At 50.4% G+C, this 24462-nt stretch overlaps 1 protein-coding gene across 1 annotated transcript; it reads left to right on the top strand.

Annotated features, from left to right (window-relative positions):
* Nucleotides 1-24245, top strand: trmt1 (tRNA methyltransferase 1). Its single transcript, XM_070867167.1, has 13 exons — nt 1-162; nt 1929-2044; nt 2668-2780; nt 4178-4326; nt 5842-5925; nt 6384-6453; nt 7582-7716; nt 10433-10518; nt 10707-10815; nt 11051-11127; nt 21645-21764; nt 22502-22616; nt 23968-24245. The coding sequence occupies exons 1-13, from the start codon at nt 98-100 to the stop codon at nt 24043-24045; spliced, it is 1317 nt and encodes a 438-aa protein (XP_070723268.1). The 5' UTR covers nt 1-97; the 3' UTR covers nt 24046-24245.
* Nucleotides 24246-24462: the final 217 nt, after the last annotated feature.

The raw sequence follows: 24462 nt of genomic DNA, 5'->3' as shown, positions 1-24462 counted from the left end.
GGCTGCGTCTGGGCTCCGCTCCATCCGATTCGCCAAGGAGGTCCCCGGGATTCACAGTATCGTGGCAAATGACTTTTCCTCAAAAGCGGTGGAACTAATGAAGAGAAACATTGAGCTTAACGGAGTGGGGCACATGGTAACAGCGAGCTTGGCAGATGCAAGGTAGAGTGTACCGGCTTTTTTTAAAGGGGGCTTGTTAAGGGGAGGAGTGAAAGATCTTTCATTGCTTGCGCCCAGTGTCTGTCTCAAGTCTTCTTCGCTCAGATTAGATGCGGAGTAATAAAGAAGGAACTTGCATTTCTGCCGTGTCTTTCACAACCTCAAGACGTCCCAAAATGCTTCACATCCAATTAAATACTTTTGAAGTGCAGCGCTCCCTCAGCACTGCCCCTCCGACAGTGCGGCGCTCCCTCAGCACTGCCCCTCCGACAGTGCGGCGCTCCCTCAGCACTGCCCCTCCGACAGTGCGGCGCTCCCTCAGCACTGCCCCTCCGACAGTGCGGCGCTCCCTCAGCACTGCCCCTCCGACAGTGCGGCGCTCCCTCAGCACTGCCCCTCCGACAGTGCGGCGCTCCCTCAGCACTGCCCCTCTGACAGTGCGGCGCTCCCTCAGCACTGCCCCTCCGACAGTGCGGCGCTCCCTCAGCACTGCCCCTCCGACAGTGCGGCGCTCCCTCAGCACTGCCCCTCCGACAGTGCGGCGCTCCCTCAGCACTGCCCCTCCGACAGTGCGGCGCTCCCTCAGCACTGCCCCTCCGACAGTGCGGCGCTCCCTCAGCACTGCCCCTCCGACAGTGCGGCGCTCCCTCAGCACTGCCCCTCCGACAGTGCGGCGCTCCCTCAGCACTGCCCCTCCGACAGTGCGGCGCTCCCTCAGCACTGCCCCTCCGACAGTGCGGCGCTCCCTCAGCACTGCCCCTCCGACAGTGCGGCGCTCCCTCAGCACTGCCCCTCCGACAGTGCGGCGCTCCCTCAGCACTGCCCCTCCGACAGTGCGGCGCTCCCTCAGCACTGCCCCTCCGACAGTGCGGCGCTCCCTCAGCACTGCCCCTCCGACAGTGCGGCGCTCCCTCAGCACTGCCCCTCCGACAGTGCGGCGCTCCCTCAGCACTGCCCCTCCGACAGTGCGGCGCTCCCTCAGCACTGCCCCTCCGACAGTGAGGCGCTCCCTCAGCACTGCCCCTCCGACAGTGCGGCGCTCCCTCAGCACTGCCCCTCCGACAGTGCGGCGCTCCCTCAGCACTGCCCCTCCGACAGTGCGGCGCTCCCTCAGCACTGCCCCTCCGACAGTGCGGCGCTCCCTCAGCACTGCCCCTCCGACAGTGCGGCGCTCCCTCAGCACTGCCCCTCCGACAGTGCGGCGCTCCCTCAGCACTGCCCCTCCGACAGTGCGGCGCTCCCTCAGCACTGCCCCTCCGACAGTGCGGCGCTCCCTCAGCACTGCCCCTCCGACAGTGCGGCGCTCCCTCAGCACTGCCCCTCCGACAGTGCGGCGCTCCCTCAGCACTGCCCCTCCGACAGTGCGGCGCTCCCTCAGCACTGCACTGGAGTGTCAACATAGAATAGTGCTCAAGTCCCTGGAGTGGGACTTGAACCCACAACCTTCTGACTCGGAGGTGAGAGTGCTGCCCACTTAGCCACTGAGTCAGCACCTCCAGGGGAAGGAGCGAGGAAAATTAAAAAAATAAAAGAGAATATGAAGGATGACAAATTAGTTGCAGTGCTCTAACTATTTGATTTGTAAACCATACTGCTGGTTAATACTTTGTCTTTTCCAATGATTGTTTTATTTTTGTTACGCTTGTACTTTTTGCATCTGCTGTTTGGTAACTTTAAGTTTACAAAGAATCGCTGGCCATTTCTATACTGTGATGTGTGAGACCCTGGAGAATACTAACCGGGGAAGGGGTCACCGGCTCTCTCCGCAGCATGCTCCTGTACGAGTCCAAAAGGAAACGGGCGCGGTTTGACGTGATTGACCTGGATCCCTACGGGAGCCCGTCGCAGTTCATCGACGCAGCCGTTCAAGCGGTCAGCGAAGGAGGTGAGGTGGAGCAGAGAGTGCCCGATCACAAGCTTTAAATACAGGGGGTGGGGCCATTGAAATATTCGGGGCTCCTCACATTAGAGGGGTGTGGTGGGGGAAGGGGGATGTTTGTATGTTGCATTAACTGCCCTGAGCTTGAGAGGGTCTTGCAGCTTGGCCAACCGTGTCCTAGGGGCAGGGTGCCTGTTACAGTCTGCCCTAGGAAGTGCAATTCTTGTAGCCTGAATACTATTGCTGGGTGGGGAACCTTAAGCACTTTTTGACCAACTATTCTCTCCGTAAGCTCCAATCACCCGCCGTGTAAAGAGAGGCCTGTAGCTGTTTGCATGTCTCAGTTGAACGAGTGACTTACATTTATATAGCGCCTTTCATGGCCATCGGACATCCCAAAGCACTTTACAGCCAATGAAGTACTTTTGGAGTGTAGTCACTGTGGTAATGTGGGAAACGCAGCAGCCAATTTGCGCACAGCAAGCTCCCACACACAGCAATGTGATTTGATAATGACCCAGATAATCTGTTTTAGTGACATTGATTGAGGTGGGGGAGGGCACTGGCTTGAGTTGAATGTTTTGGAGGATTGGTGAGTCTGTATAACAAAGTCTCGCGTGTCTTTCAAGGGCTTTTGTGTGTGACGTGCACGGACATGGCAGTGATGGCCGGGAACAGCGGCGAGACCTGTTACAGCAAGTACGGAGCCATGTCGCTCAAATCAAAGTTCTGTCACGAAATGGTGAGCCTCAGCCAATTCCGCGACGTGTCGGGGGAGGGGGGGGGGGGTGGGGGGGAAATCATCGGGACGAGATTGCCGATTCAGGAAAGCGCTTGGGAATGGGCAAGAAGAGAGCAGAGTTGAGGAGGCATTCAGCATGTTGTGGGGAGAGGGAGGGAGCGAGCGGAGTGGGGGAAGAGCTCTGGGTACGTGTGATTTATTCACTCTCCTGAGGCGCTGGGCTACGAGTCTACAGGCACCTCAAATCTGCACCCTTCATGTGAATGGTTAGTATTGAGGGGACTGTTGTAGCCAGGCCCAATCCTGTCATCACTCGGCACACGAGATAATTAATGGCAATCAGTCGCGGCAACCCTGCCTGATTCTGTGCTCTGCAGCTGTGAGGGTGCCTTCAGTGTCTCTGTACAATCGCCCCGATGTCTGACGAAATGTGTACAGCGCCACATTGCCTGCATGGGGTGGGCTGACCTGAAACGACAGTGCCAACCTTGGTGTCAATGGTGCCCAGGTTTATCTTTGCTGTTGGCTGCATGTGGCAATCGGGGGGGGGGGGGGAGCGGGCATCTCCCCCCCCCCCCCACCCTCTCAGGCGATGCTCTTACCACTGGAGGTAACCCTGTGAATGGGGATTAGTCGCTGGGTCTGAAAGCAGGGCACCAAATCAAGCCTGGGAAAGCAAAGGGTCTTCTCTCGTTGCCTGGTTACTGCAGTCCAATAGTGTAGCAGTTTGGGAGGTTTTGTTGTAATGCTCTACATCAATACTGGACTGTACACAGCTCTGGTCTCCAGATAGAGGCACTGAAGTAGAGTCAAAAAATATTTACAAGGATGGCCAGAAGCGAGAGATTATACCCATCAGGAAAGATTGAACAGGCTGGAACTCTTCTTTCTAGAGCTGAAGGGTGATCTAGTAGACGTCTTTAAGATTAAGAAGGGGTTTGATCGAGTAGATGTAGGGATGTTGTGGAGGAGACCCAAACTAGGGGCCATCAATACAAGACAGTCACTAATGCACCCAATGGGGAATTCAGGAGAAACTTCCTTACCCAGAGAGGGGTGAGAATGTGGGACTCGCTGCCACAGGGAGGGGTTGAGGTGAATAGTATCGGTGCATTTAAGGGGAGGCTGGATAAACCCATGAGGGAGAAAGGGATAGAAGGATGTGTTGATGGGGTGAGATGAAGAGGTGTGGAGCATAAACCCCGGCACGGAGCTGTTGGGTCGAATGGGCTGTTTCTGTGCCGTACATTCTATGTAAGGAAGTATCAGCCTATTGGCTTGGGAGATAGGTTGTCCGGCAACCCTGTTGCTGGCAAGTGACTGAAAAAGTGGAATATATAGATTGTTTTTTCTAATTGAGTGATGCGCTGACTCTCCCCCTCTCACCCCCTCCCCAGGCTCTGCGCATCATCCTGCACAACTTGGACCTGCGTGCGAACTGTTACCAGCGATACATCGTCCCTGTCCTCTCTGTCAGTGTCGACTTCTACATCCGAGTCTTTGTGCGGGTGTTCACGGGACAGGCTATGGTTAAAGCTTCTGCCAGGTACGGTACGGTACGGTGTTGTTGACAAAAGACTAGTCAATTGCCGTTCAGTTTCCATTTTCTTTCCCCCTATTGGATGGCACGAGCATGAGTACCAATCCAGTGGTTCCAACCTTTGCTGTGCGTCTCTGACCCGCTTACATTCTTGGATTTCAGATAACCCGCTCCCCCGGGAGGTGCTGACTCTCCCTGGGCTTTGGTCTCTGTTACGGGCTCCAAGTGGCCATTCTAACTCTAAAATTATAGAACCATAGAAATTTACAGCACGGAAGGAGGCCATTCGGCCCATCGTGTCCGTGCCGGCCGACCAAGAGCTACCCAGCCTAATCCCACTTTCCAGCTCTAGGTCCGTAGCCCTGTAGGTTACGGCACTTCAGGTGCACATCCAAGTACTTTTTAAATGTGGTGAGGGTTTCTGCCTCTACCACCCTTTCAGGCAGTGAGTTCCAGACCCCCCACCCCACTCTGAGTGAAAAAACATCCCTCTAAACCTTCTACCAACTACTTTAAATCTATGACCCCTGGTTGTTGACCCCTCTGCCAAGGGAAATGGGTCCGTCCTATCCACTCTATCCAGGCCCCTCATCATTTTATACACCTCAATAAGGTCTCCCCTCGGCCTCCTCTGTTCCAAAGAAAGCAACCCCAGCCTATCCAATCTTTCTTCATCGCTAAAATTCTCCAGTCCAGGCAACATTCTCGTAAATCCCCTCGGCCATTGAGAGTTGGGTGTTTTCAGACACACTGATGTGGGGTTGAGACAGACACCACAGCTGACCCTGTTCTCAGCCAACAGATCAGAGCCACACCCAGTAAATGTGTGTCAGTTCCCCCCTCCATCGCTCCTGGGCCATGAGCTGGGGGAAGAGTCTGAGTGCAGTGGGACTGAGTCTACAGCACAAACTTCTCTCTCTGCCTTTAGTTGACAACTTCACTCAACGCAGAAGCCACAAGAAATCTGCCACCCTTACCCGGTCTGGGCCTATACGTGACTCCAGACCCACAGCGATGTGGTTGACTCTTAACTGCCCCTCTGAAATGGCCCAGCGAGACACACAGTCGCACCAAACCGCTCCGACAAAGTCAGCCCATGGGAGCACCGTCACCACACGGACTGCAGCGGTTCAAGAAGGCGACTCACCACCACCTTCTCGAGGGGAAATTAGGGATGGGCAATAAATGCCGGCCTTGCCAGCAACGCCCTCATCCCATGAACGAATACATTTGAAAAAAGAATGGCTGGAGTGGGATCTGGAATATCGGTGGTGCAGTAAAGTCCGTCTTTTCTAAATTAAGGTCCGAAGATCTTCCTTTTTCTCCACTCTCCCTGGAGGATAATTCGCCATAAGCAGTATAATTGCCGTCGTTCTTTATTGATAAATCACCGTGTCCGACTCGAACTCCCGAACCATCTGGCGTGTTCAGAGGGACAAGCAATAATTGATTGATGTCACTAAGTTTTGAGCGTGATACGGAGGCTGCTGTGTGTCTGAGAGTTGTGCTTCTCTGTTGCAGTAAGCAGGCCCTGGTATACAACTGCGTGGGCTGTGGCTCCTTCCACATTCAGAGGATGGGCAAAATGATCCACCACGGCAAGAAGTAAGTTACCCGCGTCGTCCCTCTGTATTGTTTCCCTCTTGTTGATGATCTCTTGGCTATGGCCGTATCCCAGAATGCTCTAGGCTGCAGACTATCCATCACGCCACTTGGCCACGAGAGATCTTTCCGAGGCTCCGTCTGCTCTCTCGGGTGGATGTAAAAGATCCAATGGCCATTTGAAAGAAGAGCAGGGGGAGTTATCCCCAATGACCTGGGGGCCAATATTTCTCGCTCAATCAACATCACTAAAACAGATTATCCGATCATTATCACATTGCTGTGTGTGGGAACTTGCTGTGCGCAAATTGGCTGCCGCGTTTCCCACATTACAACAGTGACTACACTCCAAAAGTACTTCATTGGCTGTAAAGCGCTTTGGGACGTCCTGAGGTCGTGAAAGGCGCTACAGAAATGCAAGTCTTTTCTAGTAGTAACCTGGGCTGATTTTGTTTCCCCAGCTACAAGTACACAGCGAGCTCCGGGCCTCCGGTGGGAGCAGAGTGTGAGCATTGCTGCCAGAGGCACCAGGTAAGGGGGCAATTCTGCTATTCATTCCTTTCTGTTAGTTACTGGCCCCTCTTCCCCCGTCTCTCTGTACTGCTTCCCCACATCCCCCGCTACTGCCCCCCGCTCCGTAACCAAGAGACCGTGCCACTGTCAAATTCAGGCCTTTGCCAAAGTTGCCATCATCGGGCATTAGGATGTGAATGAGAATTGCTCAGGTCTTCTCGACATGGGAACGGGGCTCGGGGGTAGGGGGGGGGGGATGGGAGACATCCCTGAAAAGTGTCTCTTTAGATAAACTGCGAGGGGCGGAGCTGGCGATGCAGTGTCTGTCTGTCTGTCTGGGCGATGCAGTGTCTGTCTGTCTGGGCGATGCAGTGTCTGTCTGTCTGGGCGATGCAGTGTCTGTCTGTCTGGGCGATGCAGTGTCTGTCTGGGCGATGCAGTGTCTGTCTGTCTGGGCGATGCAGTGTCTGTCTGTCTGGGCGATGCAGTGTCTGTCTGTCTGGGCGATGCAGTGTCTGTCTGTCTGGGCGGTGCTCTCTGTCTGTCTGGGCGGTGCACTCTGTCTGTCTGGGCGATGCAGTGTCTGTCTGTCTGGGCGATGCAGTGTCTGTCTGTCTGGGCGATGCAGTGTCTGTCTGTCTGGGCGATGCAGTGTCTGTCTGTCTGGGCGGTGCTCTCTGTCTGTCTGGGCGGTGCTCTCTGTCTGTCTGGGCGGTGCTCTCTGTCTGTCTGGGCGGTGCACTCTGTCTGTCTGGGCGGTGCACTCTGTCTGTCTGGGCGGTGCACTGTCTGTCTGTCTGGGCGGTGCACTGTCTGTCTGGGCGATGCAGTGTCTGAGTAATCAATCATTATAAAATGGGATAAAACTTTCAATCTCAGTTGAGAGCAGATCCTAGTAGCCTTCAGACATTCTGTGATACACAAAGACTGGATAAAAACAACTTGCATTTATATAGCGCCTTTAATGTAGTAAAACATCCCAAGCATCAGAAACTCACGAGAAAGGAGCTTTAAAGGTCGGTTTCCATCCCGACCAGATTGGTAGAATTTCTGTGGACATGCAGCCGACACGTGTATACCGGGGGAGGATTTGTGCCCCCGGGGTTTTTTTGTGGATGTACGCTGATGTTTCTATTCTGGTTCCAGCTCGGTGGCCCAGTGTGGGCTGAGCCAATCCACGACCAGGGTTTCATCAGGAGAGTCCTGGAGTCAGTGGAACACAACACACAGCGCTTCAAGACTTCAGATCGGATACTGGGCACGCTGAGCATGGTCACCGAGGTGAGCGCGCAGACTGCTGCTTACGGGTGAAGGACCAAATCAGGGAGAGCAGGACCCTAGCTGGGCAGAATACCAGAGGGCAGGCTGAGTAAATCCACTCATTGTTGGGTAAAAGAAAGACTTGCATTTATATAGCGCCTTTCATGACCACCGGACGTCCCAAAGCGCTTTACAGCCAATGAAGTCCTTTTTGGAGTGTAGTCACTGTTGTAATGTGGGAAACGCGGCAGCCAATTTGCGCACAGCAAGCTCCCACACACAGCAATGTGATAATGATCAGATAATCTGATTTTGTTATGTTGATTGAGGGATAAATATTGATCCAGGACACCGGGGAGAACTCCCCTGCTCTTCTTCGAAATAGTGCCGTGGGATCTTTTACATCCACCTGAGAGAGCAGTCTGGAACGGCATCTCCGACAGTGCGGTGCTCCCTCAGTACCGCCCCTCCGACAGTGCGGCGCTCCCTCAGTACCGCCCCTCCGACAGTGCGGCGCTCCCTCAGTACCGCCCCTCCGACAGTGCGGCGCTCCCTCAGTACCGCCCCTCCGACAGTGGGGCGCTCCCTCAGTACCGCCCCTCCGACAGTGCGGCGCTCCCTCAGTACCGCCCCTCCGACAGTGGGGCGCTCCCTCAGTACCGCCCCTCCGACAGTGCGGCGCTCCCTCAGTACCGCCCCTCCGACAGTGCGGCGCTCCCTCAGTACTGCCCCTCCGACAGTGCGACGCTCCCTCAGTACTGCCCCTCCGACAGTGCGGCGCTCCCTCAGTACTTCACAAGCTTGGGTTTTGAAAGCATTGCATTTATATAACATCCTCAAACATCACATGCCATGAATTACTATTGAAAAGACAGTGACTGTTCTACAGAATGATGCAGTACAGAAGGAGGCCATTCGGCCCATCATGCCTGTGCCAGCATATAGAAAAATGCAGCAGCCATTTTGTGGCTGTGCTTTCCCTCTAAGCTGTCTTTTCTTTCCCCAATGTAAACATTTGTAGTGTCCTTAGTCTTTCCACATGGCCAATCCCATTCACCAACTCAGGACAAACTCTCCAATCCATCTCAGCAATGCTGAGGCCCTGGGAGTGGAGAGCGAGAGAGATACAGGCAGCGTCTTGGAGACTGCTGATGTGGGGACGTGAGGGAGACAAGAGGGTGGGCAAACCATTCTGGCACTCAGCATATAACATTGGGAAGAGTGAAGCCATCGTCACCAACAAACTCCGTACCCTCGCCAATGTTTCCATCCCCCTCAGGAGGCTGAACAAGACTGATTGTAACCTCGGCGTCCTCTTCCAACTCCATTTACTCTCCATCACACAGACCCCCGCAGTGTTACCTGCCTCACCCGACCAGGCACTGAAACTATTAAATAAAACCTACATCTAGGACCGAGATGAGGAGAAACTTCTTCACCAGACTGATTCCCGGGATGGCCGGACTGACATATCAAGAAAGACTGGATCAACTGGGCTTGTATTCACTGGAGTTCAGAAGAATGAGAGAGGATCTCATAGAAACGTTTAAAATTCTGATGGGTTTAGACAGGTTAGATGCAGGAAGAATGTTCCCGATGATGGGGAAGTCCAGAACCAGGGGTCACAGTCTAAGGATAAGGGGTAAGCCATTTAGGACCGAGATGAGGAGAAACTTCTTCACCCAGAGAGTGGTGAACCTGTGGAATTCTCTACCACAGAAAGTTGTTGAGGCCAATTCACTAAATATTTTCAAAAAGGAGTTAGATGAAGTCCTTACTACTCGGGGGATCAAGGGGTATGGCGAGAAAGCAGGAAGGGGGTACTGAAGTTGCATGTTCAGCCATGAACTCATTAAATGGCGGTGCAGGCTCGAAGGGCCGAATGGCCCACTCCTGCACCTATTTTCTATGTCTATACCAATGCTCGCGTACCTCCACCCTCATCAACCCCAGCTCGTCCACACCAAGCCCCGCTCCCCATCACCCTCGCTGATGTACGCCGGATCCCTGTCCCCCAACACCTCCATTAGAACTCTTGTACTCGTGTTTAAATTCCTCCGTGGCCCTGCCCCTCCCTATCTCTGCACACACCTCCCACCCCCAATCCGAAGTCTCGGCCTATCATTCTCCGGCCTCTTGTGCAATGCCCCACGCCCCCTTTGCCCCATCACTGGCAGCTGTGCCTTCAGCCAACTAGATTCTGTCTTCTGGAATTCCCTCCCTAAACTCTTCCATTCCTACCTCCCCCTCCCCATTTAAACCTACCTCTGTGACCGACCCACTCGTATCTCCCTCTTCACCTCAGTGTCCATTTGTTTGATGATTATCTCTGTGCTTGGTCTTAGTCTCCAAACGTCCTGGTTAACCCTTGCCACTGGACCAAGACCTCGCTCTGTCAAGCCCCATGTGGTGGCTGGTGTGCAACGGTCACCCCACGTTAAAAAAATCCACTCACAGGCATCTTCCACCCTTCAGGATGTAGTTCGGGATCCGGAATATTAGGTCCTTCATTGAAACACTTGTGAACTCATCCCTTTTTGGTGTAGAAGCAAATCATCTTCAATACGAGGGTCTGCCTAATACTACGAGATTGTCTCTGTGCAGGTTGACGATGCAGGTTGTGTTTGGTTAAGCCCTGCCCCGGTCGCGCGATGGGTAACCTGGCAGATCAGCTCTTGCCTGCGTCACGCGGTCCATTCACAGTTGATTCACCTCCCATTGGTTTCTCTCTTGTCAGGAGTTGCCGGACTGCCCTCTATACCACACCATGGACCACCTGAGCAGCGTGATCCACTGCAGTACCCCATCCCTCCTGCAGATGAGGTAAGATTGTCGGTTTTAACTTCCCTCCGCCTCTTGAGAACCGTGGTCCAGGGTGTTGGGAGGTTGATGATCAAACTCCCAGCAGACGGCCTCTGTAGTGGGGAGGGCAACAGGGGACGCTTAAAGAAGGCAGAAGGAACTGGGCCTGCTGGAATGATTTAATCTCTCTCTATTCCCCCTCCTGTAAGGTCTGCCCTCCTCCACGCTGGGTATCGCGTGTCCCTCTCGCACGCTTGTAAAAACGCAGTGAAAACCGACGCACCATCTTCGGTGATCTGGGATGTCATGAGGAGCTGGGTAAGAGGCCAATCTGTCGGTGTGAGATTAACATTATATCGACGGTTAGGTGCGGGGTACAGTGAAATAAGAATTCAGCACGCTAGTGCGTGAAGGCCCAAAAACATGTGTGAGCTCGGGCACTGGATTTAGAGGCGAGCGGCTGTTTTCTGGGCAGTGAGGGGTTAATGTGGGGGGATGGGGGTTATGTGGAAGGGTTAATCGGGGTTTAATCTTTGCTCTGTTTTTGCTGCAGGCGAAGATCCACCCTGTGAAGCGAGAGAAGCTGTCCGAGAGCAGCCCCGCCTTTCGCATCCTCGGCAAAGAGCCTGTGTAAGTTGTTCAATTTGAATCCCACTGCCGGGGGCCTATTGGGGCAGAGCTCGACTTGACCAGGAAAATATCTTTCATGTCCACCTGAGAGAGCAGACGGGGCCTCGGTTTAACGTCTCAACCGAAAAACGGCCCCTCCGACAGTGCGGCGCTCCCTCAGCACTGCCCCTCCGACAGTGCGGCGCTCCCTCAGCACCGCCCCTCCAACAGTGCGGCGCTCCCTCAGTACTGCCCCTCCGACAGTGCGGCGCTCCCTCAGTACTGCCCCTCCGACAGTGCGGGGCTCCTTCAGTACTGCCCCTCCGACAGTGCGGCGCTCCCTCAGCACCGCCCCTCCGACAGTGCGGCGCTCCCTCAGCACTGCCCCTCCGACAGTACGGGGCTCCCTCAGCACTGCCCCTCCGACAGTGCGGCCGGCGCTCCCTCAGTACTGCCCCTCCGACAGTGCGGCGCTCCCTCAGTACTGCCCCTCCGACAGTGTGGCACTCCCTCAGTACTGCCCCTCCGACAGTGCGACGCTCCCTCAGTACTGCCCCTCCGACAGTGCGGGGCTCCCTCAGTACTGCCCCTCCGACAGTGCGGCGCTCCCTCAGCACTGCCCCTCCGACAGTGCGGCGCTCCCTCAGCACTGCCCCTCCGACAGTGCGGGGCTCCCTCAGTACTGCCCCTCTGACAGTGCGGCGCTCCCTCAGCACTGCCCCTCTGACAGTGCGGCGCTCCCTCAGCGCCGCCCCGACAGTGCGGCGCTCCCTCAGTACTGCCCCTCCGACAGTGCGGCGCTCCCTCAGCACCGCCCCTCCGACGGTGTGGCACTCCCTCAGTACTGCTCCTCCGACAGTGCGGCGCTCCCTCAGCACTGCCCCTCCGACGGTGTGGCACTCCCTCAGTACTGCTCCTCTGACAGTGCGGCGCTCCCTCAGTACTGCACTGAAGTGTTAGCCTAGATTTATGCACTCCAGTCTCTGGAGTGGGACTTGAACCCCACCGCCTTCTGACTCGGAGGCGAGTGTGCTGTTCACTGAGCCACGGCTGACACAGCTTCTTCCATCACCTCTAATCAGAGCTCACGGGTCTGGCCTGGGATAAAAAGCCCTTCAGCCATACCCTCGCTAATGCCAGGTGTCTGTACTCCAATTGGCAGAATAGTACACGATCCCACAGCTGGGGCTGGGCCAGTGTGCTTTGCACAAGTTGGGAGTCTATGGACCAGCCTCCCGAGGGAGATGGTGGGAGCAGTTTGTGTTGATTGATTGAAATGTATATTGGATAGAATTCCATCAGAGAACAGCACTTGGCACTCCAGTATCTGAGTAACGTGAGCTTCATGTCTGGGTCTGTTGTCGGGATAAATGGTTCGTTCTCGGGTTGGCAATCAGTAACTAGTGAGGTGCCACAGGGATCAGTGCTGGGACCCCAACTATTTACAATCTATAGTAATGACTTGGAAGAAGGGACTGAGTGTAACGTAGCCAAGTTTGCTGACGATACAAAAATGGGAGGAAAAGCAATGTGTGAGGAGGACACAAAAAGTCTGCAAAAGGACATAGACAGGCAAAGTGAGTGCGCAAAGATTTGGCAGATGGAGTATAATGTTGGAAAGTGTGAGGTCATGATGCACTTTGGCAGAAAAAAATCAAAGAGCAGGTTATTATTTAAATGGAGAAAGATTGCAGCGGGACCTGGGGGTACTTGTGCATAAAACACAAAAGGATAGTATGCAGGTATAGCAAGTGATCAGGAAGGCCAATGGAATCTTGGCCTTTGTTGCAAAGAGGATGGAGTATAAAAGCAGGGAAGTCTTGCTCCAGCTATACAGGGTATTGGTGAGGCCACACCTGGAGTACTGCGTGCAGTTTTGGTTTCCATATTTACAAAAGGATATACTTGCTTTGGAGGCAGTTGAGAAGGTTCACGAGGTTGATTTATGAGAAAGATTGAGTAGGTTGGGCCTCTATTTATTGGAATTCAGAAGAATGAGAGGTGATCTTATCAAGACGTATAAGATTATGAGGGGGCTTGACAAGGTGGATGCAGAGAGGATGTTTCCACTGATGGGGAAGACTAGAACTAGAGGGCATAATCTTAGAATAAGGGGCCGCCCATTTAAAACTGAGATGAGAAATTTTTTCTCTGAGAGTTGTAAATCTGTGGAATTCGCTGCCTCAGAGAGCTGTGGAAGCTGGGTCATTGAATAAATTTAAGACAGAAATAGACAGTTTCTTAAACGATAAGGGAATAAGGGGTTATGGGGAGCGGGTGGGGAAGTGGACCTGAGTCTATGATCTTATTGAATGGCGGAGCAGGCTCGAGGGGCCGAATGGCCGACTCCTGCTCCTATTTCTTATGTACACTCACTGATCGAGATTGATTGCTGGGATTGGTCGACAACCCCATTATCGTTGGATCATGTGACCCCCCCCCAGGATGAGAACATAAGAAATAGGAGCAGGAGTCGGCCATTCGGCTGTCGAAATCTCGACCTCAGAAAAGAATGACTCCGACACTTACAGCTCCGATGGAAGTTTCCCTTTTAATTTACTTGCTCGCAAGGGGTAAGTTTCACTCAGTCAAGGGCTAAAATGAAACCTCCGCAATGGTACAGCTTCACAAGATATTTATACAGTAAAACCCAAGTTCTGGCCTCTCCCTGTGTATTGCTCTGTCTCACAGTCAGTGAATACAGATAAAGAGTTAATTACTATATCCTGGACTGAAATGGTGTCAAGATATTCCCTTTTGTCAGGGTTATCAGAAAGCCAAACGGCCATTACTCCATGAGTCATAGGTAATGGGCTATTTCCTGGTCAGTTTACCTGTTTGCTTCAAATGGATGAGGTAAAGGAAAGAGATAATGGCTAGAAGATAAGGGTGGGGTGACATGGAACTCCTGTAGTGTAGACAATAGGAGAGCACCATGGGGGGTTACTTGTCTCAGCATGACTTGTCTCCTAGCTGTCTGATAACCATCAGCCATCTAACAGCAGGTTTAGCTGTTCATAATAAGCTGGCTGCTAAAATGCAGAAAGTTCTGGAAGGGCCAGGACTCCATTTTAATCAAAAGGCACACAAATACCGTATGGTATCAGCTTAGATAAAAATACATTTCCACATTCCCCCATTTTGTCCTTCACAAGGACAACTCAATCCATTCTGATCTTGTACAGTCTCTCCATTTCCATTTCTTTTAGTTTCATTACTCACTAGGCATATTATACCCTCAGGATTTCCTATTCTGGGAGTAATGCTTAGGAAGGGAGGCTGATGGTTATTATCATAATTGGGCTGGTACCATCCCTGGAAGGCTGTAAGTTTATACCCTGTCGACCTCCATTCTGTTTGCTCCTTTGTTTCTGGCCCCTTAGTTAGTTTTGTCCTGTTTTGCACTGTCAACCATTCTACCATTTCTGATTCGTTAAAGGGGACAGATCTCAGGGGAATACCCCCCCTGGAGTGGACAGGTACATGGGAACATATCCAGCAACTCGACAAGTTTCTTTCTTGAGCATACCTATGACTCAGTGCCATAAATACGTTTACGTGCAATTCCCTTCGGTGGTGGGTCTGTACCCCTGGTGTAATCAATAATGCGAAGTAAAACCCTGTCAAGCCCAGCACCATCAGTCCCCATAGTCCATAAAGTTCTTTATTCAGTCTTCCTTTTTCTGTTCCTCTGATTCCTTCGTCCCTTCCTCCTGGTCGGGTGCCCGTTTGCAATGGGATGCGTGGATCCATGTTGGTCTTTCCTTTACCTTGATTGCAGTATTGGTCGACAGCAAGACCTGGTATGGTCCTTTGAATCTTGGCTGTAGATTGCTTTTCCTTTTAAAAATCTTGATGTAAACGAATTCCCCTGGCTCCAGGTTATGACACTTCCCTTCCGCTGGCTTGACTTGGGCTTCCTTTACCTGTGAATGAAAGCTGGAAATACATTTGGTTAGTGCAATACAATAATTCAACATATTTTCCTCCATTTTGTGGATGTCCATCTGTTTTGCAGTAAATGGTGCTGTAAAAGGTAGTCGTTGGGGACGTCCCATAACTATCTCATGTGGTGACAAGCCTGTTGTTCTGTTGGTTGCAGATCGCATTACCATCAAAGCTAAGGGCAGCAGTTCTGTCCATTTCAGTCCAGTGTCATTGCATAGTTTTGCCAGCTTATTTTTAAGCATTCCATTATATCTTTCAACAAGTCCAGCTGATTGTGGATGATAACTGCAATGAAAACGTTGATTAATCTGTAAAGCTTTACACATTTCTCTTATGACAGTTCCCGTGAAATGTGACCCGTTATCACTGGAAAGCTTAGCAGGGATTCCGAAGCGCGGTACAATTTCTTTTAACAAACATTTAGCAACAGTAGTGGCATCGGCCTTTTTACATGGAAAGGCTTCAATCCATCTAGAGAACACATCTACAATAACTAATACATACTTGAATCCCATACACATAGGTAATTCAATAAAATCCATTTGTAAATGTACAAAAGGCCCGACTGGATTTGGGTGGGAGGCAGATTCTACTTTTTCCGTCTTACCCGGATTCATTGTCTGACAGGTAACACAATTTTCACAGATTTGTTTTGCAATTGCCGAAATACCTGGTGCATACCAAGTTGCCAAAATATAATCTGCCAATCCCCCTTTGCCTGCATGTGTGAATGTATGAACACATCGGGCAATCCATGGAAGTAAGGATCTAGGGGCCACCACGCGGCCGTCATGGTGAACCCATATTCCTTCTGGATTTTTATAACATTGATCCTTCGTCCAGGTCACCACCTCCTCCGTACTGGCCTGTGTCTGAAAGGCCAGCACGTCATTAATAGTGGGTGGCGGGTCTGAGCAATTATTTTTCCTTAGTGGGAACAATGACACCTGCATCCCCCCTTTCGACAGAGCTGCTGACTTAGCTGCATTATCAGCTCTGGCATTCCCAAGTGCCACCTCATTCGACTGGCCTGTATGTGCCTGGCATTTGATAATGGCAAGTTTTAAGGGGCATTGAATGGCTCGCAGGAGATTTTCCACTTGTTCTGCATTTTTGATAGGGGTTCCTGAAGAAGTCAGGTACCCGCGAATCTTCCAAATTTGTCCATAGTCATGTGATACCCCAAAAGCATACCTGGAGTCAGTGTAGATATTAACTGTGTGTCCTTCAGCCAGAATACAGGCTCGAGTTAACGCAAACAATTCGGCTTGTTGGGCTGAAAAGGAGTCTGGAAGAGAGGCTGTTTCGACAACATTAAACTGAGTTACAATTGCATAAGCCGCTCTAGGTTGGCCCCTATCATTTCGTAAGGCTGATCCGACAACATAGTACACTAGATCAGGGTTACACATTGGTACATCTGTTAGATTGATACGTGGTTTAGTCACTAATTCGGTTACCATTTCACATGAATGGGGTTCGCCGTCGTCTTCCGTGGGGAGTAGAGTGGCTGGATTTAAGGTAGTACATCTTTTGATGACAAGGTTCGGATTTGATAACAGTTCGACCTCGTATTTAGTGGTTCTTGCGGAGGTTAGGTGTTGGGTGGCACATTTAGTAAGTAAAATCTCGACAGAGTGTGGGATATATAAAATGGTCTGATGATTTAGAGTTATTGTCTGAGCCTGTTGCATAGCATAATAAGCTGCTGCCAATGAAGGAAGACATCCTGGTAGTCCGGTGCCACTGGGTCTAGTTGGGTACTGAAATACGCTACCGGTCGCTGCCTGTCCCCATGTAACTGAGTCAAAACAGATTGTGCAAAACCCGACTTGTGATGCACAAATAAGTTGAATAGCTTAGTGTAATCTGGTAATCCCAAGGCTGGTGCTGAAGTGAGGGACTGCTTAAGGTTCTGGAAAGCATTCCGGGATACTTCATTCCACATCCTTTAAGCATTGTGAGAATATAGTAGATTCATTCACAGCTCGTAGGTCATGGACAAACCTCCATTTATGTGGGCTTCTGAACTGGACAAATCTGTGTGTTACACGGACTTCTCATTTATGCTTATAGTGATTCACAGATCACAGAATGTAAAGTACTTGTTTTCTAATCTTATTAAAAGGCCTCCAAACCCAAGATTTTTCCAATACACTCAAAATGTTGATCAAGGAGATCACCTGAAATATCTCAAAATCCCAATTCAACTGTTTTACTGCCACTCTTTATCAAAAAAAAATCCTCTTACTGAGCTAGAAGCTTTTGTACCAAGAATTTACACCAAGGACAATGAGAGTGTACTCCCCCAGCCTGCACCTCGAGAGACCCACAAAGGCTTTTTAAAAAAAAAACATTACAACTTTTAACCACCGAGACCATGTCTCAACAAACCTATCCCTTTGTGCATTTCCTAGCTCTGTAACCTCTCATCCGAATAAATCCACACCTGCGCTTCTAACTTAAAATGTCTTAAACTTCCCACATACAGGACAACACTATGAAGGGTTAAAAAAACTTCACTTTGTTTGAAAAAGTGGGTGGAGCTAAAACAAACAGGCAGCTCCACAACTTTTCCAAACAGGTTTCCAGACACAAGGAAAAAAGACAGAAGCACTCTCATTCAAAGACAAGACATTCACGCACTCTCATTCAAAGACAAGACATTCACAAGTCTCTCTCCATTCAATAAAGCTTTTTCTTTTACTAGCTTCATTTTTTTTTCATAAGTCACTATCAGGTTCTCTTTTTTTTTTTTACATTTGATTTACTTCCTCTGTTAATTTTACATGGGTTTGAAGAATCGGAACCCAGGCCTTTTCTATTACTTTCCTTTTTTTTTTTACCTGGATCTCTGTTTATAAGACATTCCTCTAGACAAGTTGTTCTCTCTAAATTAAATGAACCATCGGGTGGAAATGGCCTGTTTTCACCCTTAGTCCACTTTACTGGTTTTTGTTTCTTTGGTCAATTGAAGACTGACCACAATTCTGGAGCAAGACATAGGCTGGTGTGCCTTTTGTGGTGTTTTAACTTGCTCCGGCACCCATTCTGGATGATTAAGATTTTCCCACAGTTTCTGATCTCACAATCCTTTCGGCCAACCGAGTTCTCTACGCCCACTTCTCCTGGCTGTTACGTGGCCTGAAAAGGCTCTTAATTCGGGCTCAGTCTGGGTGTGTGAGATATGTTGGCACGAACCAACCGTAGTTGATCAATCAGTCACTGTTTCTTTTCCTAATCAATCCTTGTGTTTTTTTTTTTTTCGAATCACAATTTTCCCTAGTGACTCTTCCCGTTTCTCTAATGGCAATGACTCACAAAGGTATTGCACACAACAGTAATACAAGGACAACAAACAATATTCCCGTGAGTACACAAATCATAACCTCTAAACAAATTCTCAGTCTGCGTTGTACGCCACTACAGACCGAGTCCTTAACTTATCCTAATAACAGCTGATAAAACTTAAGGTTCCGTACCCAAACTCTTTGATCGATTGCGCTCTTTTTCTTTTTAATAGTCTTATCACAAAAGAACCCCTTCCGAATTAAAAACAATAAAAATCTTATCACATAAGAACCTTCGATCGATTATTAGCGCTTTCTTTTTTTTTTCTTTTCTTTTAATAGTCTTATCACATAAGAACCCCTTCCGAATTAAAAACAATAAAAATCTTATCATATAAGAACCTGGAACCCTTTTCGATCGACTAGCGCTTTCTTTTACCTACTGAAACCTTCCCCGGGCTGTCTCGAGATTTTTTTCCAGAACCTGTTCTCTTCTGCTGGTGAGCTGAGAAAGAAATGGTTATAAAAAAAATACCTTTAACTTTTAAATGCCGAGTCTTGTAGATGCAGTACCTCAGCTGTGGACAACAGATTACATCTGCGATTCAACAGTGAAGAAACCTCTTGTGAGCAAAGGCTCACCTTGTTTGGCCACCGAAGCCTTTCACTGGAGAGGCACTATGCCTGTATCCGTTTTACTCACAGAACAGAGAGTATGCATCTCGGTGGAACCTCCAATAACTGTCGAAATCTCGACCTCAGAAAAGAATGACTCCGACACTTACAGCTCCGATGGAAGTTTCCCTTTTAATTTACTTGCTCGCAAGGGGTAAGTTTCACTCAGTCAAGGGCTAAAATGAAACCTCCGCAATGGTACAGCTTCACAAGATATTTATACAGTAAAACCCAAGTTCTGGCCTCTCCCTGTGTATTGCTCTGTCTCACAGTCAGTGAATACAGATAAAGAGTTAATTACTATATCCTGGACTGAAATGGTGTCAAGATATTCCCTTTTGTCAGGGTTATCAGAAAGCCAAACGGCCATTACTCCATGAGTCATAGGTAATGGGCTATTTCCTGGTCAGTTTACCTGTTTGCTTCAAATGGATGAGGTAAAGGAAAGAGATAATGGCTAGAAGATAAGGGTGGGGTGACATGGAACTCCTGTAGTGTAGACAATAGGAGAGCACCATGGGGGGTTACTTGTCTCAGCATGACTTGTCTCCTAGCTGTCTGATAACCATCAGCCATCTAACAGCAGGTTTAGCTGTTCATAATAAGCTGGCTGCTAAAATGCAGAAAGTTCTGGAAGGGCCAGGACTCCATTTTAATCAAAAGGCACACAAATACCGTATGGTATCAGCTTAGATAAAAATACATTTCCACACGGCCCCTCAAGCCTGCTCCGCCATTCAATGAGATCACGGCTGATCTGAAAAGGTGAATTCGATGGACTTCGGTCGTGCGATTCCTCTGTAGCCCTGGAGTGCTGTAATAATTCTGCTCCCACCCTGACGGAGGCCGAGTTGTGTGTGGCTGTTTCAAGCTCGTTTCACCAAGTGAAGGCTGGAGATTTCTTTTGGATTTCTAGGCGCGACGATTCCTCCCTGCGTCCGATCTTTTCAGAATGAGTCTGTTGTATTTCTCGCAATGTAAGCCTCTCCCATTCGAACTGGTTTTTACACCAACCTTGCGTCATGAAAGGAAAATCATGTTTAACTAATTTACTGGAATTCTTTGAGGATATAACGAGCATGGTGGATAGAGGTGCACCGATGGATGTGGTGTATTTAGATTTCCAAAAGGTTACTGCAGAAGATAAAGGTACGCGGAGTCAGAGGAAATGTATTAGCCAGCCAATTCTCTATCCATGCTAACAGAAAGCAGAGAGTCGGGATAAATGGGTCTTTTTCGGGTTGGAAATCGGTGGTTAGTGGTGTGCCACAGGGATCAGTGCTGGGACCACAACTGTTTACAATATACATAGATGACCTGGAAGAGGGGACAGAGTGTAGTGTAACAAAATTTGCAGATGAGACAAAGATTAGTGGGAAAGCGGGTTGTGTAGAGGACACAGAGAGGCTGCAAAGAGATTTAGATAGGTTAAGCGAATGGGCTAAGGTTTGGCAGATGGAATACAATGTCGGAAAGTGTGAGGTCATCCACCTTGGGGGAAAAAAAAACAGTAAAAGGGAATAGTATTTGAATGGGGAGAAATTACAACATGCTGCGGTGCAGAGGGACCTGGGGGTCCTTGTGCATGAAACACTCTCTTTTTTTGGGAGTAAACAAAAAACATTAAACCGTGCCCCCCCCGATCTGGGGGAAACACCAAACATTTACAGGCCCTTTTATTTTTTTGTGGTTTTTTTGGGCACAAAAACATATTTTTTCTCCAAGTGCCCCCTATAAAAGGGGAGGGGGTCACTAAAAGCACCGGCAATTAAAACAAATTAACTTAAAAACATAAAATCAAATTTAAAATTTGGTTGCCGGGCGTGATGATGCACTCTAGTCCCTCCGGTGCCCACCTCGCGGAAGGCCGCGAGCGTACCGGTGGACACCGCGTGCTCCATCTCCAAGGACACCCTTGTGCATGAATCCCAAAAAATTAGTTTGCAGGTGCAGCAGGTAATCAGGAAGGCGAATGGAATGTTGGCCTTCATTGCGAGAGGGATGGGGTACAAAAGCAGGGAGGTCCTGCTGCAACTGTATCGGGTATTGGTAAGGCCGCACCTGGAGTACTGCGTGCAGTTTTGGTCACCTTACTTAAGGAAGGATATACTAGCCTTGGAGGGGGTACAGAGACGATTCACTAGGCTGATTCCGGAGATGCGGGGGTTACCTTATGATGATAGATTGAGTAGACTGGGTCTTTACTCGTTGGAGTTCAGAAGGATGAGGGGTGATCTAATAGAAACATTTAAAATAATGAAAGGGATAGACAAGATAGAGGCAGAGAGGTTGTTTCCACTGGTCGGGGAGACTGGAACTAGGGGGCACAGCCTCAAAATACGGGGGAGCCAATTTAAAACCGAGTTGAGAAGGAATTTCTTCTCCCAGAGGGTTGTGAATCTGTGGAATTCTCTGCCCAGGGAAGCAGTTGAGGCTAGCTCATTGAATGTATTCAAATCACAGATAGATAGATTTTTAACCAATAAGGGAATTAAGGGTTACGGGGAGCGGGCGGGTAAGTGGAGCTGAGTCCACGGCCAGATCAGCCATGATCTTGTTGAATGGCGGAGCAGGCTCGAGGGGCTAGATGGCCTACTCCTGTTCCTAATTCTTATGTTCTCTCAGTCTGCAGGCTTGCTTCGATATCCGGGAAGATGCAAATCCCAAATCAAGGAAGCAAGGGCTGAAGCGATTCCAGGAAAACCCGGAAGCCAACTGGGGACCGAAGGCGAGGGCCAGAGCCGGGTAAGATTCCCGCTGGGAATGAGCACCTGGGAAGGGGGTGGTCAGGGGAGGGGATGGGGGGACGGAGGGACGGAGGGCTGGGGGAGTGGTTCAGGACTGGGCCCGGGGAGGGTGGGGGGCAAGGCTGAGCCGGGGGTGGGGGCCGGGGGAGGTCAGGGCCGACCGGAAGGTCCACACCCTGACTCTCCACGTACCCACTCCCGTACCCCGCCGTACTGCAAGAAATGCTGTTGTGTGTTGAGATGCGTGAGTTGTGAGTCTGAACGACAGGAGCAGAAGCTGTAGCCAGAGTGGGTCTGTATCGTCACGCTCTCCCCTCGGAGAAGCAGCGGGAGGATTCATGGGCTGGTTCGCGGTCTGACTCCTTCCATGGCCGTGACCATCTTTATCCCAGTCGATGGGTGGGTGGGCTCTGGGCTCCCACAGCCCATGCAATGAGAGAGAGGGAGGGTCACCGCACCGGACACGAGGATCCCGCGGGAGGTCGACCCAGAATTCCAAGCCGGATCTCCGGCCGACGGGACTGTCCGGAGCGAGTATCGAACCCACCACCTTCTGTCTCTGCGGCGGGAGTGGTAGCTCTGAGCCAAAGGCTGGTCCTGCAGCCCCAGCTTATTGCGGGGACTCTGTGCGAAGCTGTTAACTGACGCTGGTTCCAGGGGTGAGGATGTAATCCGAGGTTCTGGAGCAAAGGTGTTGACCGGGTGGGTGCTGTGTCTCTCTCTCTCTCTCTCTAGTGGAGGAATTGTACAACCACTTGAAGAGAAAAGCAAACGGCTGCAGAACAAGCGGAAACAGAGGCAGGAAGACCTGGAGTACGGGAAGAAAATCCCTTGTAAAAAGTTCAGAGAGGTGAGAACGGCAGCTTTGGGTAACGCGGAATTGTCTGGGGCTCGTCCAACCCGTGTGTTCATGTCTGTGGGAGGTGCTTGGAGCAGGGCAGTCAAGGGGGGGGGGGGGGGGTGGGGGGGTAGGTTAGACCAGGTACTTGCTGTGTATCTGGTCAGTCTGTGAGCCCAACACTTACAGCCATTTCACTGGTGATTTACCCACAGAACCTGCCAGTAATGCTCTGGTTGCGAACCACTGTACCAGATGTTTCATGGGCCAGTGTGGTGTGGGGGGGGGGGGAGGGGTTACTGTGCTATTTCATCCTTTGTAACGGTGCGAGGTCCATTTTAAAGGGAGGCTCCCAAACGGATGAGAGTGTTGACCCACAGGGGCCCCCCTCCACTGAAATCCTGCCGTCCTCAGTGCGGTGCACATACAAGGCAGGAGGAGGCTAGGAGGGTCTCCGATCTCCTGAGGGAGGGACCCACCTGATCACCTTAAACTCTCTCTCCCTCCAGGAACTGAGGTGCAGTGCATTTCCAGTATTGCCTGTTTTTCTTCATCCATCCCTGCCAGATTTAATCTCTCCTTGATCAAACTGTTGTCACATTAGAATTAGGAGTCGGCCATTCGGCCCCTCGAGCCTGCTCCGCCATTCAATAAGGCCACGGCTGATCTGATCTTGGTCTCAGCTCCACTTCCCCGCCCGCTCCCCATAACCCTCGACTCCCTTATAGTTCAAAAATCTGTCTATCTCCGTCTTAAATTTATTCAATGACCCAGCCTCCACAGCTCTCTCGGGCAGAGAATTCCAGATTTACAGCCCTAGGAAAATAAATTCCTCCTCATCTCCCTCGTAAATGGGCGACTCCTTATTCTGAGACTATGCCCCCTAGTTCTAGATTCCCCCACGGGGGGGGAAACCTCCTCTCAGCATCTACCCTGTCGAACCCCCTCAGAATCTTGTATGTTTCAATAAGACCACCTCTCAATGAGTACAGGCTCAACCTTTCTCCCTTCATCTCTGGAATCAACCAAGTGAACCTTCTCTGAACCTGCCTCCAATGCAAGTATATCCCTCCTTAAATAAGGAAACCAAAACTGTATGCAGTACTCCAGGTGTGGTCTCACCAACACTCTACAGTTATAGCAGAACTTCCCTACTTTTATGCTCCATCTCCCTTGCAATAAAGGCCAACATTCCTATTGCCTTCCTAATTATTAGACACGAGGTTAATAAAAGCTGTTCCACACTGCCCCGCTGTACAGTGCCACTGACCTTTCACACCAAAGGGTTACCGGGGTTCACCAGCGGACTGCTCCACACATTAGCAGAGATGTACTTTTGGCTGATCTGCCCTTTCCGTCGCAGGGAAACTGTACGTACGGAAAGGAATGTCGTTACTCCCATCAGCAGGAGCACGGGACCGCGCAGAAAACCGACCAATAGAAAACTCCGTCACTCCGAAGCCTCCATCTTTAAAAAGCAAAGATTTGTGTTGCGGCTCTGTTCAGTTGTATAGCCAATACTGAACTCTTCAAACAACTCCTGCTGTGAATGGCTGCAGAATCTGTATATGGAATGTAAAGTATAAGATCCTACATGCAGTGTTCTGTTTTTATTTTTAATTAAACTGCATTTTTAAAGAAGTTCTTGACTGAGGTGTACCTTCAACCGTCCTGTCCCCGATCGCAAGAATTGGTGGTGGAGGCCATCATCGGTTAAGAACATATTAAGGAGCAGGAGTTGGCCCCTCGAATGGCCTGCTCCGACATTCAATAAGATCGTAGCTGATTGTCGATCCCCATATTCCTTGATTTCCCTTCTTTATTGGCAGTGTCATCTCCTTCAGTCGCCCATGTCCTA

The sequence above is a fragment of the Pristiophorus japonicus genome, chromosome 24, assembly GCF_044704955.1.
Source record: "Pristiophorus japonicus isolate sPriJap1 chromosome 24, sPriJap1.hap1, whole genome shotgun sequence".
NCBI lineage: Eukaryota > Metazoa > Chordata > Chondrichthyes > Pristiophoridae > Pristiophorus > Pristiophorus japonicus.
The sequence above is the reverse complement of the archived record's forward strand: the minus strand, read 5'-3'. Positions and strand labels throughout refer to the sequence as shown.